Source organism: Carassius gibelio, chromosome B10 (assembly GCF_023724105.1).
Source record: "Carassius gibelio isolate Cgi1373 ecotype wild population from Czech Republic chromosome B10, carGib1.2-hapl.c, whole genome shotgun sequence".
Lineage (NCBI taxonomy): Eukaryota > Metazoa > Chordata > Actinopteri > Cypriniformes > Cyprinidae > Carassius > Carassius gibelio.
The window spans coordinates 16756590-16775809 of NC_068405.1; the positions used below are offsets into that span (position 1 = coordinate 16756590).

Genomic DNA, 19220 nt, shown 5'->3' on the forward strand with positions numbered 1-19220 from the left:
GAATCTCTCTCGTCAACAGATTTCACCAGGAAGAAATCCAGCTGCCCCCAAAAAACTTTGGCAAATTTGGGCCATAAATCAGCGCAGCCAAAAACAAGTCAAGCTCTGTGCATTCATAAGAGTGTTAATTCTGTCAGATAGAAATAAATAATGATTTATCACCAAGGCCTCCCAGCTTCTGCTGCCCCCTCCTTCATTCTCTCTCTCTCTCTCTCTCTCTCTTCTCGCTGGCGCGACGGGGAAGCATGACGCCATCCCCTCGGCCCCATAAGTCACATGTGTGAGTTTGTAATGGAAAGATAAGAGTGCAGCGATGCATCCAGGGAATACATGTTCTTTTCAGGCTTCATCGACTATGTGACTGGTTTAATAAGATGGAGAAGAGGTTGATTGTGCTTGAAACACATGAGCATGGCTTGATAACACTTGTTTGGGACAGGGAATATGAACCAGTTAGTATGTGACTCGAGGGAGGGATGCCACAGTGTAACGCTAGAGCAAATTAGCAAATGTCTAATTTCACGGAAAGAAAATCACAATTCTGTTTATTCTATGTTTACATGCTGTATAATCATTAAACATTTATTTACACTACATAACCTTTTGCACTTCAGTGCACAAACAGACTACGCAAATTACGATGCATTACACAGATTAATAATAATCTGTGTTTATAATTATCATGAGTGACAAGCCAATATATTTTCAATATATATATTTTTTTTCAGTGGAACACATACAAATAACGATATTTTGAAAAGAGGTCAATGTCAGTGTGGTCCAATGTTGTTTTGGACCCCACTGACTTTCAGTGTATAGAAAAAAAAATCACATTTTCATTCATTCTTTTGTCTTTAACAAACCATAAGCAGCTCTGTCAAGTGTAACAAGAGTAAAAAGAGAAAGAGAGGGAGGAATGACAGTGACAGTGAGATGGAGAGAGAGCAGCATGACAGAGAAGCACTTGAGAGAGAGAGTAATGTGATGTGAAAACTGTCATGGTTCCAAGACCAAACAAAGCCCTCTCAAAGCTGAGACACTACAAAATGGAGATGCACGCATCAGTCTGATTCCTCTTAACGTTTACAATCCCAGTTTAATCACATCACATGAAGAGAGCTGCAGTTCAAATGAAAGGCATCTGAACTGACAGGAAAAATGCAGAAATAATAACCCCAAGGTCGGCTTTCAGGCTGCAAGTGTTAAGACACTTGCTCATCATTTAAACCAGTCGTACTAGTCCCAAAAATATATAAAAACTAAATAAAAGCTGGTTTCTAAGTGTTGCTGGTTCTAGAAGGCTTTTGGTCACTTGCTGGAAGATCAAAGGGACCATCTTAAACCAACTGATTTAAGCATTTTCCTCCCTGTAGGAGACTTAGGTAAATTACAAACAAATAAGAAAAAAAAATAAGAAAATTCCTTTAAATATAAACAAATCTAAATATTATATAAATATAGATTTTTTTTTATTTTATAAAAAAATGTCTTATTGACAAGCATTTTATCTGAAAAAAAGTCAGTTAGGATGGCAACTAAATAAACATCAAAATTACAATATATATTAAAAATGCATATTTATTTCCATTACCATGCAAAAATATGAAGTCAGATTTATTTATTTTTTGAGTGAACTCTCTCATGTTTACCAATGCTGCATTTATTTGATTAAAAGTACAGTAAAAACAACAATGTTGTGAAAAGTTATTACAATTTAAAATAACTGTTTTCTATTTAAATACATTTTAAATGTATCACTAATAATGACAAAGCTGGTTGGAAACTTTGATACTTTTTTCATGATTTGATGAACACCACTTTTTTTAAATCTTATGTCTTCACTGTGACTTTTGTTCAATTTAATGTTCCCTTGCTGAATGCATAAAAAAAAAAAAAACTAGTGATCACAAAATGTTTAACGACAGATATAAGCTAGAAAAGAAATGGGAGTTCTTTTGAATTTTCTGTCACACTACTGGAAAAATGTTAAAGTTAGTAGTGTTGCTACTTCGTTATTGGGTTGTGAAATTTTTTCCATAGTTTTTCTTAGTGGGATGAGAGAAGGCCCTGTGTGAAAGCATTAGTAAAAATGTTCCTTGTAATCAAATAATGAAACAGACAGATAATGCCATCTCCAACAGATGTTTCATATAAATTGCCTACACACATAGGCTGGGTTGCTCATTGCAGAAATGAATAATATAACAAATAACCTATACTGCAATTGTAAAGGTACATCTCAATAAATTAGAATGTTGTGGAAAAGTTAATTTATTTCGGTAATTCAACTCAAATTGTGAAACTTGTGTATTAAATAAATTTAATGCACACAGACGGAAGTAGTTTAAGTCTTTGGTTCTTTTAATTGTGATGAGTTTGGCTCACATTTAACAAAACCCCACCGATTCACTATCTCAACAAATTAGAATATGGTGACATGCAAATCAGCTCATCCACTCAAAACACCTGCAAAGGTTTCCATAGCCTTCAAAATGGTCTCTCAGTTTGGTTCACTACACAATCATGGGGAAGACTGCTGATATGACAGTTGTCCAGAAGACAATCATTGACACCCTTCACAAGGAGGGTAATCCACAAACATTCATTGCCAAAGAAGCTGGCTGTTCACAGAGTGCTGTATCCAAGCATGTTAACAGAAAGTTGAGTGAAAGGAAAAAGTGTGGAAGAAAAATATGCACAAACAACCAAGAGAACCGCAACCTTATGAGGATTGTCAAGCAAAATAGATTCAAGAATTCGAGTGAACATCACAAGGAATGGACTGAGGCTGGGGTCAAGGCATACAGACGTGTCAAGGAATTTGGCTACAGTTGTTGTATTCTTGTTAACCCACTCCTGAACCACAGACAATGTCAGAGGCGTCTGGGATAAGGAGAAAAAGAACTGGACTCTTGCCCAGTGATCCAAATCCTCTTTTCAGATGAGAGCAAGTTTTGTATTTCATTTGAAAACCAAGGTCCTAGAGTGTGGAGGAAGGGTGGAGAAGATCATAGCCCAAGTTGCTTGAAGTCCAGTGTTAAGTTTCCACAGTCTGTGATGATTTGGGGTTGCAATGTCATCTGCTGGTGTTGGTCCATTGTGTTTTTTGAAAACCAAAGTCATTGCACCCGTTTACTAAGAAATTTTGGAATCTGATTTTGTTTCCCAGCAGGATTTGGCACCTGCCCACACAGCCAAAAGCACCACAAGTTGGTTAAATAACCATGGTGTTGGTGTGCTTGACTGGCCAGCAAACTCACCAGACCTGAACCACATAGAGAATCTATGGGGTATTGTCAAGAGGAAAATGAGAAACAAGAGACCAAAAAATGTAGATGAGCTGAAGGCCACTGTCAAAGAAACCTGGGCTTTCACACCACCTCAGTGCCACAAACTGATCACCTCCATGCCATGCTGTATTGAGGCAGTAATTAAATCAAAAGGAGCCCCTACCAAGTATTGAATACTTTTTTTCAGAAGGCCAACAATTCACAATTAAAAAAAAAAGATAAATAAATATTGGTCTTATGAAGTATTCTAATTTGTTGAGATGGTTTTATGTTAAATATGAGCCCAAATTTTCACAATTAAAAGAACCGAATACTTAAACTGCTTCAGTCTGTGTGCATTGTATTTATTTAATAAAGTTTCACAATTTGAGTTGAATTACTGAGATAAAATAACTTTTACATGACATTCAAATTTATTGAGATCCACCTGTACTTGCAGTGTCTTTTTGCATTTGAAACACTATGTTGCAAATTATGCCTGTGCTTAAGGAAGATGCTACTGTGACAATGTTTACTTACTGACTAAATGAATCCTCAACACAGTAGTAGAGATAAAATATCTATAGTAAAGGCTTTAAAAGAGTCTCAGAGTGACCACACTCATTCCCGTCCCATTGGCGTTTAACTACAGTGGATTAGTCAGGCTTGTCCTGGCAGCTCTTCATTGATCCCACTGTTAATCTGACAGATAGCTGATAACCAGCACTGCTGTAGGGGTCACATCTCCACATATATCCACAGCATAACTTCTCACAGGACTAACTACACAGCAAAATACAGAGTACTTATTGTCCCAATCTACAGAGTGTTAAATTAACACTGAAGAAGAGTTTCCACTGTTGAGGATTATGTGATGCAGTTTTATGTCTGAAAGCCTGAACGGTCACTTCAGCATTGTTAACAGTGTTTTTTTTTTAATAATGCTCACTCATCAATTGAATAATTGCTTAATTATCTATTGTCTGTAGATTAGGACAATATGTATATGTGTACATTATATAATATATTGATATAACTATGTCTGCAATTCTGCCCGAGCTCAGCAGATTTCTGCAAAATCTGAACTCCCATCATTCACAATATTCCTCCTCTTGCCTGTTTATTTATACATTTTTCCTCATTATAATTGTGTTTTGAATAAATGTTGTTTATAAAAACTAGATTTGCATACCCTGAAGGAAATACCGGGTCTTGCAAGGCAGCAAAAGAACAGTGTAAAATTTTTGGGTTAAATGATAGTTAGGAAAGTTATAAATCCAAATAAGGATAGAGGGAGAGATAGAGAGATTGATAGAAATATGATAATAATATATGTTTTTGTGGACCAGGGATTTAACCTCAATTTCTATAGGCGTACCCCCTTGGCTATATATATATATATATATATATATATATATATATACTGTATATATGCATAGATAAGATAGATAGATAGATAGATAGATAGATATTAGTGCTTCAATTTTTTACATTTATTTTATATAGATATATATTATATATAGATATATATATATTAGTGCTTGGCAACTATATTAAATTTTTAATGATAATTTTAATCTGAATAAATCGCAGTATAAATTTCGTACTGAATTCAAAGTACCGTATTTCCCGGAACTATAAGTCACACTTTTTTTCATAGTTTGGGTGGTCTTGCGACTTATAGTCAGGTGCGACTTACTTATCAAAATTAATTTTACATGAACACAGAGAAATTAACCAATAGAAAACATTACCGTCTCTGTAGCCTACACTGAGCAGCATAGAGCCTCTCGCAGCTGGAGACGGTAATGTTTTCTCTTGGTTCTCGGTTCTAAATAAATGCGACTTATACTCCAGTGCGACTTATATATGTTTTTTTCCTCATCATGACGTATTTTTGGAGTGATGCGACTTATACTCAGGTGTGACTTATAGTCCGAAAAATACGGTACACTTTTTCATTAAAAGTACTTCTATATGAACAAAAGTGCAATAACATTTGGTTTGCAAACACTTTACTCAAATGGTAACACTTTATAATAACTGCATGCTATTAATCATTAGTTAAGCATTAGGAAACAGTTAATTAATCATTTTTAAAGCATTAATAAACATTTATAAGCAGTTTATAAATACAGATATAAATGCTTTATACCTGATTTAAAAGCATGTCTATAATGTGTTTAATAATTGTTATTTCATACTTTATTAATGATCAATTTATCATTTCTAAATTAAGTATAGCATTATTTACACACCAGTTATTAAGGAGTTGTCAGTGGTTCATAAGATCACTTAGAAATTGTAAGTAAATGATTAATAAATTTAAATGTGCATTCATACATCTTTTTATTCAGACATATAGCAATAACACTATATAGCAATATAGTGTTAATAAATGGTTTATTAACATGTATTTCTACTGTAATTCAGGGTTAATTCAGGTAGTTATAAAACATATGTAGTTGTTAGTTAACTATTTTTGTAAAGCTTTTACAAATGAGATTTAAAGGCTGTTAATATTTATATGTTCTGTATCACTGTGTTGTGTTTGTTTCCGTTTTTTGATTGGAAGATAACTGAGCCTTTAAATATCCTTTATAAATGCTTTTCAAGGCATAACTAGTCCTCACTTTAGATGAGCTCACATAATTAGTTAACTGACCACTACTAAATGCTTTATAACTACCTGAATTTACTACATTTCTTGTGATCTTATGAATCACTGGCAACTCCTAAATAACTGGTTTGTAAATAATGCTATACTTCATTGAGAAATGATAAATTGATCATGAATAAAGAATGAAAATACAATTATTAAACACATTATAGATATGCTTTTAAATCAAGAATAAAGCATTTATATCTGTATTTATAAACTGCTTATTGCTGTCTATTAATGCTTTATAAATTATGAATTACCTGTTTACTAATGCTTAATTAATGATTAATAGTGTGCAGTTATTATAAAGTGTTACCAAACAAATAAAGTTATTTTTTTACAGCAGTATTACTTTTACATAAAGTTTAAATATTTATTGTAAATCTCAGCTTATGACATTAATGTAAACAAATTAAATATAAAACCAAAAATTTTTGCCACTGCCAGGGCATTAACGTTTTTAACCTGAGAAAACACCTTCGCCTTCGTCTGATAGGCTAGTTACCAACTTTTCTTTAAGCAAATCTTTTCTTCTGCTTAGCTGACATGGTGTCCCATTTGCGCATTTCATGAAAGAGAGAGTTGGGTGGAAATATGAAATGAAGGGAGAAGTGTAATATGCACTTGGTGTTTTAATTTAAAACAAAACTGATGATACTGCAATTTTAATTTGTAGGATAAAATTCACAAAATTATCCTAGTTTGAAACTAAGGTACAAAACCACTTTTGTAACTGGACTTGAAATTCAAAACCTTCCAGTTCCTGAGATCTAGGAGACAGGAGACATTTACTGTATGTTGTTCTGTTTGCTAACATTAAAATTTGTTTTAATTAAACAAAATTCTCTCTTACTGTAGTTACCCATTGGCCAGTGAAACATAAATTCTGTTGTTTTGTTTTGTGCATTTCCAGTGTTGATCCTCTCAGAGTTGTGGCGTGTAAAATTAGGTCGCATTATGCTAAATCTCTTTGGTGAATACAAAAGCCTGTAAGAAGACAGTGAGAATTATGGAGATAAAAAAAGTAATCCAAATGATTTCTCTTTAAACCAATTTGCTACAGCGGTCGTACCTGGTAGGCAGAAACGTGCTGCTAAAGCGCTTAAATGAAATCTCATTGAATTCGGAGTTGTAGCTGTAAAGGGAGCATTTACTTAATTAGCCTGTAAGAGAATAGAGCTTGTGGATGTAGGCATGTGTTTGAGAGCTAGACTGAACCGGGAGAGATAATGCGATAAATGAACAAAATGACTACAATGAAAACACAACACTTGAGATTATAGCTGCATCTCTGCCTGGCCCACATATATCCCACTCACATGATGAGAGCAAATGCATACATGTTCACCCGCCTACATATAAACACGCAAACAGGTAAGCAGCAGGGAAAGTAAACAAGCCTCTTCTGCTCCTTCTAGTACTTCTACTTTAAAGAGTACATCTGCTTGGTTTCATATCCACATTTGACCCACATCTGGTTTCAAAGTAGAGAAAAAAGGCATGAAAACATTTTCAGAGCCAGGAAACTACTTCCACTCTCTCCTGGCTGGGCTTTCTAGACAAAGACAGAATGGGGACAGTTTAATTTGATGTATGGTGATACAATCACACCTTCTCAGCAGAGCAGAAAGAAAGGTTATGAGGAAAAATGATAACGCTTTATTTTACAATGCCCTAATTACCACAAAATAACTACACAATTATCCTGGGGCCGCTCATCGGAGGTCACTTTGTGCCTGGAGCCATGGTGCAAAAAGAAACTATAATAATTACGATGCAAACCTGAGAAAACACCTTCGCCTTCGTCTGATAGGCTAGTTACCAAAGTCTCTTGAAGCAAAGATTTTCTTCTGCTTAGCTGACATGGTGTCGCATTTGTGTATTTCCTAAAAGAGGAAGTTGGGCGGAAATATGAAATGAAGGGAGAGGTGTAATATGCACCTGGTGCTTTAATTTAATTTTACTTTATATATTGCAAAATATGTATTAAGATAACTAACATTTTAAAATTACTTAAAGATGAAGTGTATAATTTCTGTTACATTTTTACAAAAATAATTTCTGTTACATTATTACAAAAATAATTAACGATTTATAATTTACAAACAAATAAATCACAAATGATAATAATAATAATAATAAATACATTTAAAAAAGCAAAAAAAAAAAAAAAATGTTTTAGTGCAACCTTCAGAAACCCTCCCTTCCTACCATGTTTTAATTTTATTGGATTATTTAATGATTTTATTTTAGTCACTTAAGATTGTAATTTTCTTTGATTTCAACTAGTGGCACAAATATTGAATGTTAGCACCACCTATATAGACATTTCTGCAGAATAATATAACATTGTTTTATTACTTATCAAAAAAAAATTTGCTGAAGAAACCCTTTACTTCTACGAACCTTTGAGCTCTTTTATCAAGTTTCATGCGAATCGTACCTGATCGCATCGCACATGCAACGCTGCACCAGGTGAGTTAACAAGCAAGTTATGCAATGCTATATTCATATTCAAAGCATTTCACAAATGGCAATAATAGTGCTTTGTTATTATTAATTTTTATTATTATTGACTTTTATGGATGGATTGTTGGATACTGCAATATGTAGTAGCCAGTGTGTTCACAGAGTACTGTGAAATGCCATCTAAGGACAAAATGACTCCAAACTCCCGGCTCATTTTGAGCGGCCTCCAACACCTCAAATCATGCAGTAATTTGTTTCTGCCTTCTCTGCCTTTAATGATGGGCTTTGGTGCTGCCACATTGATCAGCCTCCATTTCTCCTGACTCATCCCTGGCTACTCCCCCTGTTAGCATCAAAACTTAATCTGAGATCTGACATCGGGTCTCACAACCACACTTATTTAGATGTATGACCTTTCCAGAAAACAACGGCCAATCAATAAGCAGCTTTGCTACCTCAAAGTCTAATTAAAACAAGCACAGGGTAACTTAAAGGGCAGAGGGAGCTGGGAGAAACTAGCATGTATGGTATATAGTACATGACTGCTTCATATGTACACATGACATTTACAAGGAGCATTTTTGTTGTTTGTTCTCTCAGTTTCAGAATTATCCATTACTGAACAGACAGTAAAAAGAACTAACTGTGGTTGGTCAGGCAGGTCAGATGGCCTGTTGCAGTCGAAATACAGAACTTTCTTTGCACCAGTGTTTCTAAGCTGCAATGTGGATTGAGTTAAAAATCTCACCATGCAAAAAGACAGCACTGGTTCACTTGGATCCAGTGCTATTAGAAGCAAAATGCAACATTTACATTAAACATGACAGAACCATTTAAACCATTTTGATTTCTTTACCACATTCATAAATAATGTCTTATTTGAATAAAGATACACAAGTCAATGATTAAATACAGATGTTTCTGTTTTGGCATGCAGTTTCTTTAGAAAAGTTTCTTCCAGGTGCAATGTGACAATTTTTTCTTGTGACAACCAATTTGAAAGTGAAAGTGACATGACATACAGCCAAGTAATTTGACCCATATTTAACCCACCCTAAGTCCACACACACAGCAGTGAACACACACACACCGTGAACACACACCAGGAGCAGTGGGCAGCCATTTCTGCTGCAGCACCCGGGGAGCAGTTAGGGAGTCAAACTCTCGAACCATTAGGCCATGACTTCCCCACAAGGCCATTCATTACAAAATCTTTCCGCAGAACTTGAACAGAATATTTCTTGGTAAATTAACACACATCTCTATTCATTGTGCTTGATTTGATATTACAAGCACTATGACTGCACTGATTTTTTTTTAAACGGATGTTGTTTTAACTTCATTTTCTTTCTGCAAGCTATAATGGGAGTTACCAAATAATAAATGATAATTTTCATCAACTTTACACATTATAGATAAAACTGTAATTTTACACATTAAAAGTCGCTAATCTCCAAATAGACTCTCAGCTTGTAGTATGCAGTCACAGAAGAGAAAAACAGATTGACGAGTCTCATATCTTGCCACTGAAACACTTCTGTTTGTTGCAGTGTCAGAATCAAAAGCCCGTGAAGGGATTTTAACAGGGTTTACAAAGGGACACGCAATGATGAATTAGCTATGTTTAAAGATTAGTCAGAGTCGGACTCATAGGAGCGGCGCAGGATGACACATTATTAAGCTGTTATGAAGCAGTTGCATTGCCGAGTTTCCAGGCTGACGCTCCATCCAACTGCGTCGGGGGGAGGGGGTGGGGGGCTGCCACATGGAGAAACCCACCGAGACCAATCATTTCAGGCAAAATGAGACTCCATCGCCTCAACGTTAAACACACTCCAGACACAGGCAGTGGCGGTTTCACCACCTTTGAATTATTAATGAACAAAGTTCAGGTGGAATGAGCCAAGTTTGTTGGGTTGGTGGTTTAGGCGGCCGAGCACAGAAAGCATCGAGCGGAGGTCTTGCACACCTGTCCACTATTCAGCTGAAAAACAGCCTCGGTTTGACGTGACTTTGAGAAACATTGGCACCGTGTGTAAGCTAATTTCTCCCCTTGACCCCCATTTCCTCTTCAGGCATTGGCTTCTCATTTTTCTCCAAGCCATTTCATGTGGCCATTGGGAAACGGAGCAAAGCCTGCATTACCTCAGACAACCTCATCTGCAAACAACAAGTGTTATTTGGCATGGTCACTGAGGCATGGCTAGTTTCTTGCTGAATATTTGACTGCAACATACACAAGGGGGAAAAATGAAGCACCTTCTTTTCTGGCTACAAAATAATGAGATTTTTTTCAAAAATAAGTGGTAAGAAAATATGTTAAAAGGCCAATCCAACAGTGCTGTTAGAAAATCCATGAAAAGCAGCATGAAAAATACACTATTTGCTTCAATATAGATGTGACCCAAGAGCTGCAATAAAAAACTTTCATATCTTTTCAGTATGAAAGAGTAATAGAATTACTCATTACATTGTTCATGAACGATGGCTCTTGTGGGTTCAACCTTACAGATCTAAGAAAAAGGTTTAGCATACAAAATCAACTGTAAGATTAAATCACAATATGAGAAAACTGCAGTTGTGAAAGGTAAAGTAACACTATGAGATATAAAGCTGAAATTTATGACATATAAAGTTGTAATTATGAGATATAAATTTATAACTGTGATATATAGTCACATCTGTGAGATGTTAAGTCTCATTTGTTTATATAAATATATAAATTCACAAACATAATATGAACTTGGGTTTGTAAGACATAGTCACAAGTGTGAGATCTAAAGTCACACTTATGGTTTATAATCATTGGTGAAATAAAATCACAATTTTGAGATATTAAGTTGTTATGTGAGAAGTCCCAATTGACTTAAGTTAAAAATCTGACTATGCAAAATGATAGCATTGAAAACAATGATCCACATGGATCCAGTGCTATTAGAAGCAAAATAGTGGCAAAGTTTACATTAAACATGATGTTTGTACCACTGCAGTGAGAAAAAAATACATAAATTGCTATGGTGAGATATAAAATAATAATTTTAAGATAATAATGTGTTGTGTTGCAAACGAGATATAAATTTGCATTTGTAAAATAGAAAGTTGCAACAGTGAGATTTAAAGTCATTAACTTTTTTTTTTCTTGAGGTACACACACACACACACACAAACAAAAACTTCCATAACTAACACACTGATCAACTAATGTTCAAGTGTGCATGAAAGCAAGTTCATGGTGTCAGCATTTTGAACTTCATCCTTAAGGCTTATAAATGCTATTGCTGTGCAGCTCCAGACCTTGTTTGTGCATGCAAATCCTAAACCATGCTTAACCAGCGATGTTGTGGAAATTCTAAACAAGATCAATAGAACACAAATTATTCAATACTTATATCATCCACACATATGTGCATCTGTCTGAAAACCACCCCAATTTACATTTTCCTCCAAAGAGCTCACTGTATTTCTAGAGGTCTATATGAGTGGATGAGAACCTGCCAAGTACAACGGGAGCCCTCAGAATTAAACCCATTAGAGTGGGATATTCCCACTGACACGCAGCCTGTGGGTGCTCACAAACTGCGCACGATGAGCGCAAATCCATTTTCTAAAGTGCCAAATGGTGCAATGTCATCTGTAGGGGACAAATCCAGTCTGCCATATGCTGTGAATGAAGAATCGGCAAACTACAACAACAGCTGGCCACTTGAAAACACAATTTTCACTGCTGCATCATGTAACTGCAAATCCATCTAATTCAATTATCATTAAAGATGTAAAAATATCGCTCTTGTACGAGTGCATGGCAAGCATGCATTTATACACGCTTTATTACGAGGCATGTTTACTCATGCAGGTAATGATATATTTGCATGTTCATCGCACACGACTTCTTCGTGTCCCACCTTTTTGCTTTCTTTGTTGCCCGTGACAGCTCTACCTCTGCAAATAGTATGCACTGCAATAACAGTGTGATTGCCACGACTGCTGTGCTACCGGCATGCCAGTCAAATCTTGACAATGCCAAATTAAAGGCCTTGAACTTTCCACTGTATGTTGTGGAAAAAATCAGTTATCTTCAATGTCAGTGCAGTGCACTCAAAGACATTCTTCAAACAATTTGATAAGCACTTTTGAAAATGTATTTTCTGTTTCCAAAAAGGCATTACACCCTCTGAAGTGTGCAACTGCCTTTCATGTATTGACGTCTTATTTTCTGTCTTATCATGCCAATGTTTGTCAATAGCAATTTTCAGTGGATGAATTTCTCTTGCCAACAAAACAGGTTATGGAATCAATTCAAACTAAAAATTCAGTTGCCCACAAAATGATGAAATATGCAATATGTGTTATGACAAGCTATTTAAATGCTAATTTATGATATTAGTTTAATAAGTGTAACACCATTACATGTATTTAACCAAATTAAAACATTTATCTAATTTTATATTAAAACTGCTTAATTCTGTTCTGTCTTTTAAAGTGTTGGACAACTGCGCAAGTGTTAACGCTTTTGCCAGGCTCTTATGTATTCCGGTGTAAATGAGAAGGACCTTCTAAATGTCAGTTTTATTTATTAATCAATCACATTATTCATGATTCATTAATCTGTCAACATACATTCTTAGGAAGAACCTTTAACATCCACAGAATTTTTTAATGCACAAACCGTTCTTTATAGTGGAAAATGCTGCAACTGACGGAAATAAAACCAATCTAAGTATTACAGTTACTTACATTAAACTGAATAAAGCGTAACAGAAAAGAAAAACATCTAATAAAATTAACCAAATCATATCACAATATTACTAAAACAATTAGATTAGATGGAAAAACTAAAATGACAAATGTTAACCTAAATAAATCAAGTACTAAAATGACTAAAGCTGAAATAAAAATAAATCTAAATAGAAATATAAAATATATAAAAAAAAAAAAAAAAAAAAAAAAACGAAAAACATCACAACATTACGGAAATTTAAGCTGCCATGCATATTTTTTTTTCCTTCTTGTTTTCTCGTTATAACGATTCCACATAACAAAAGTTGTTTTCTCATTATAACGACTTAATACTTAATAACTTAAAGTGGATAATGTACAACACCCCAGAGAAAATTAAGTCGTTATAACGAGAAAACAACTTTTGTTATGTCGAGATAACAAGAAAATTAAGTCGTTATAACGAGAAAACATGAAGGAAAAAAATTATAATGCATGACCACTTAGAACTTCCGCAGAACATGACAAGTTAAACTAAAATTCAAAATGTGTGTAAACAAAGCTAATTCAAAATATTAATTAAGATAAAGCTGCTCATGACTGCTGGTCTAGGATCAGTTTCCTACCCGCATCCAAACCTCAAGTCTGATGGGGAAATCTGACAGTAGATCTATAGCGGCGCAAAAAATATATTTAATTTCAAATGTTCCAATGAGCAATTCATGAAATAAAAAGATTAATTTAATTTAAACTCTCAAATACCTCAGTTTATCCTTAGGATTGTGTAACTGAAGAAGATCAACACTTAGCTATGTCTACAGAGCTGCTGAACAATCCAGAAAAATTAATATGCAGGTTTCCACTTCAGCTGAGAAAGTTGACAGAGAAAACAGAGAACGAAACATCCCTCACGTCTTATTTCTTTCATTAGGCTTCGCACATAAATGTCAACACAGACAACGTCCTATTCCTGCAAGCTGGCTGACATTAAATGACACCCCGTGCACAGACTTTTATATTGCTTTCTCTGTAAAGTGATTTTGAAGGCTGAATCTTTTCTTTTCTTGCCTGACTCGTGTACAGCTGTGGTTTCCATTATAACAGATGAATTAAAATGCAGCCAGTGTCCTGGAAGTCGGGTAGCGGAGGAAGACATGAATATGTAGTAAACGTAAGGGATTTACTCTTAGCTGTGCTGAAGCTGCTTGACATTATTTGATGTCATATCCAAACTCTCTTCAAAATATTCTCTTTAAAATTCAAAATATAGCATTTCTAAAAATCTAATTGAAAGGAAATCATGAAGATACATGTGTGGAGCCACTGCCTACAGATGAATAGAAAATGAGACATTAACATAATGCTGTAAATTGAATGAAGCTGATTGATCAGTTCAGCCCATGACCATGAGTGAGCCTCAATATAAGAGACAGTTCACCCGGAATCAAATCTGTCATCATTTATTCACCCAAACCTGCAAAAACTTTCTTTCTTTCTTCCGTGGAACACAAAAGCAGGCCTTTTGAATTCAAATGTGAGTTTTTAAACACCAAAAGGGACTGAAAGCATCATAATAGTGCTCAATATGAGTCCTGCAGTACTGTATATCCCAGGTCATTTTTGTGAAAGAAACTGAAATTTAAGTCCATGATGCCAGAATGTTAATTTTCGGTGAGATATCACTAAGAAATTTAACTAGTGCCGTTGCCTTGAAAATGAACAATGCTATATTTTCTGTAAACAGCAAGATTTCCTTTACCTTTTCCATCACCTTTTGAAGAACGGAATTTCCAAAAAATGCTGGGTTCAGGTCGTCCGATGGCCAGACACATGAGGCTTACGTTACTACCCTCGTTCACCGAAACATCCGCTGATATGTTTACAATCCTGGCAGGAACTGAAAAAACACAAACAAACAAAAAACATAATGCAACACAGTAATGACACATCTGATAAAACTTCTGTAAAGAAAAGTCGGCCCTTATGTGATTAATTATCTATTAACACAAAATGATGACATAAACAGGATCCGGAGGGTGTTTTCATTGTATTGTTATCAGGATGTGTGTGTCTTTTTCCCTTGTCTAGATGCAAGTTACATCCACATTTTCTGTTCTCCCTAGAAAATTCTTGTGCAAAAGTCTTGCAACGATTTTCCAGGGCATGTTGTTATTTATATTTTATAGGTTGTATTTTATACTAGGAAAACAAACATGATCCAAGCAGTGTACAAAGCAAAAGAATCTATATTAAAAATATAGATCTCATATTCAGATTGTTGTGACTTTGTGTTAACATCTTTGAAAATGATATGTTTTACTGTAAGGGATAACTGTAGTACCCACACAAAACAGTACAAAACAGTAATATTGTGAAATATTTTCTGTTTTTGTTCAAATGTAATTTATTCCTGTTATAACGAAGCAATTATCATTACTTCAGTGTCACATGATCTTTCAGAAATAATTCTAATATGCTGATTTGGTGCTCAATAAACATTTCCTTCAACAGAAAACTGTGCTGTTTAATATGTTTTGTTGACACATTTCTAGGATTCTGTTAAATTTTAAGTTCAAATAATGATAATAAAAGATTTTACACTTTGTGTAAAACAGAAATTACACAGTGTTTATATGCATAATTTACAGATCATTTTTTATTCTCCCATCTAAACGAGACTGGTTTATGAACTATGATTCATGACCGAAACATCCGCTGATATGTTTACAATCCTGGCAGGAACTGAAAAAACACAAACAAACAAAAAACATAATGCAACACAGTAATGACACATCTGATAAAACTTCTGTAAAGAAAAGTCGGCCCTTATGTGATTAATTATCTATTAACACAAAATGATGACATAAACAGGATCCGGAGGGTGTTTTCATTGTATTGTTATCAGGATGTGTGTGTCTTTTTCCCTTGTCTAGATGCAAGTTACATCCACATTTTCTGTTCTCCCTAGAAAATTCTTGTGCAAAAGTCTTGCAACGATTTTCCAGGGCATGTTGTTATTTATATTTTATAGGTTGTATTTTATACTAGGAAAACAAACATGATCCAAGCAGTGTACAAAGCAAAAGAATCTATATTAAAAATATAGATCTCATATTCAGATTGTTGTGACTTTGTGTTAACATCTTTGAAAATGATATGTTTTACTGTAAGGGATAACTGTAGTACCCACACAAAACAGTACAAAACAGTAATATTGTGAAATATTTTCTGTTTTTGTTCAAATGTAATTTATTCCTGTTATAACGAAGCAATTATCATTACTTCAGTGTCACATGATCTTTCAGAAATAATTCTAATATGCTGATTTGGTGCTCAATAAACATTTTCTTCAACAGAAAACTGTGCTGTTTAATATGTTTTGTTGACACATTTCTAGGATTCTGTTAAATTTTAAGTTCAAATAATGATAATAAAAGATTTTACACTTTGTGTAAAACAGAAATTACACAGTGTTTATATGCATAATTTACAGATCATTTTTTATTCTCCCATCTAAACGAGACTGGTGTATGAACTATGATTCTAATTTGAATACTGTGAATTCTGAAAACATTTTAATTGGGTGGTTATCCTCTAACAGTGAATTTGTTTGAAAGTGTAACCCTTGAGTTTGGAAATCCTTCCAATTACAGAACCATACAGTAATTGATTGTACATCAATCAAATGATTCTTTAAGCTTTGCAGATGAATCTACATTCAGTCGATTAGAATAAAGTCTGCGGTTTGATTGATGTGATGAGATGAGCAGGTCATGCTCTGTTAAGGTAATGTTGTTTATGACTTGACTGAAACTGGAAATGCTACCCAGACAGTCTGTCAGTTTTCTTGACTGTGTTCCATGTTTCAGTCTGAATAAACCAAGCAGCCAGTATCTCAGAGATATTATTTAGTTGGCGTCCTATCGGGCCTGCCTCATACGGGAGTATGCTATCTATGTTTGCTTAAAAAAGTAAATATTTTATGGTAAGTTCTGTTTACTGAAGTTTTAGTGAGTCATCCAAGCAGGCACAAGAATTTTCTTAAGGGACGTCACACACACACACACACACACACACACACAGGTATACCAACGTCCAATACGACTGAATAATTGATCTGCAAAAGAAGTCTGTACTGCAAGCGAAAGAAAGAAAAAAAACAGCTGCTAATACAGATTCTGAGGTCAGAGTCTTCCAAGTTTCTGCAATTAGACTGCTGATTCACTCACGTGCCTCTAAATATTTAGCATGTAAATGACAATGATTCAGACAAATGTGTAATGGAAAACATAAATTAATTTAGTTTCAAATAAATTCAGTTATCCTCGTAGGCCACCAGTGTATGACAATATTGTGTCATCTATCAAATCATAACAGCGGGTGGAAAGTCCTGATGGGACTAATAGATTTTTTTACTCCAGAACAATTTTCTGTCTGTAATAAAATTGAAAATACTTCAAAAGAACAAGTTTCATGAGTTATAGCTTTAAGTAAGGCCGTGTGTGTGCATGGCACAAGGTTGAAGCAATGGAATTGGTAAATTATATATGTATTTACACAAATGTAAATTTACTACAACTTGTAAAATAAAATAGAAAATAACAGAAAATATATAAAATTGAAACAGAAAATATAACAATAAAAACCGAATCACAATATGAATTATACTGTAACTATAATAGTATCTCAGTGATTCTAAAATACCACTGGTCTCTACAGTGACCGTACCTCAGCTTCGCCCAGAGAGCACAATCACAGCAAAAGATGTGTAAGAGAGCCGCCGCATCTTTCTGGTGAATATTTCATCCTGTGACGAGCACTTTCACAGAGTGACTGTGCTTTTCACCATCCTGCATTCCCTGTGTTCTCACCACTTCCCTCCCTGACATCAAAGGTATTGTTTCATCCCTGTATCTCAATCTATAATTGATGGCTTCGGCTTTCTAACCATGAATCCCAGATTTAGGCCACTGTTTCAAACAGACCAGTCTGAGCTTCTCAAAAGAGAGAGAGGACAGAGTTCAGAGCATGAACAGGCAGAATGACTAAGCTAACATTTTCCAAAGAGACACACGCAAGTCGAGTTATATAACTCAGGTTACCTCTCCTCAAGAGCGTGTGTGTTTGTGGTAAACTGCTGAAAATGGATCCATCATTCTCAGCCAAATGACAAGCCTCAACCATCCTCAAGTTTATGATGAAGTATCTTTCTGTCTGCGTGTCCAAATTCCCACCATCTCTGAGCAATACCTGTATTTTCAATTGGACATGCGCTGGGTTAAAATAACTGTAGAAGCAGAAAACCCACAGAAATCAGTGGGAGAAAAACTCATTCGTGACTGCCTCTGGTGATATAGCTGCCGCTAATGTTTCACCCTGGCAAATTGCACTGGCTTCGTCTCTACATTTATATTTTCATAACCCTACTGAATCTTTCCAATGGCTCATTACTGCTCTTTAAAATGAGGAAAAAAGAGTTGCCTCCTGATGCAATGGTGGAAACTGAAGCATACTATATAGAAAATTGCAACAAGGGACTAGAAAAGCAGCAGCCGTAAAAATACGGCAACAAGGGAATGTTGAGTTAAAGACATAAATGTAACCACTAGAAATTTTGTAGTGAACTTGAAAAAAAAAAATGCATAGCACACACACACAGACACACACACACACACATATATATATATATATAGAGAGAGAGAGAGAGAGAGAGTTCCAAAATGCGAAAAAACACTTCTTTTTTTTTTTTATTACTTTCCGCCAAAATCAGTATTGTATCTGGTTGGTATTTAATAAACAATAAAACATGTTTAGCAAAATGTGATATTTGCAGAGTTATTAGGTCATGTTTTTTCCCCCATTTTCCAAACCGTGACAAACACCAGTCTCCCTATTTTGCAGAATGCGATATATCCTCTCAACCAATAACAGCGCACAAATCCATGCACCGTAAACAGTAACAAAAAAACAAAAAAAATCACAGCACACCATATTACGCACTCTAGAGAGTAATGGCAGTGCTCTGAATACACCCGGCATCCTAATTTCCTCTGCTCGAAGAATCGTATGTGATTGTCATGCGTATCTCGTCAGTAAAGCCGATT

General features: G+C 34.9%; 1 protein-coding gene across 3 annotated transcripts in view; it reads right to left on the reverse strand.

Annotated features, from left to right (window-relative positions):
• LOC127966166 (opioid-binding protein/cell adhesion molecule) overlaps positions 1 to 19220 on the reverse strand; it is a 142656-nt gene that overhangs the window by 12918 nt on the left and 110518 nt on the right. For all 3 annotated transcript variants that reach the window (XM_052566990.1, XM_052566991.1, XM_052566989.1), the window contains one exon: positions 14876 to 15013. In XM_052566990.1, the coding sequence (XP_052422950.1) occupies positions 14876 to 15013 (138 nt within the window). The remainder of the gene's footprint in view (positions 1 to 14875; positions 15014 to 19220) is intronic.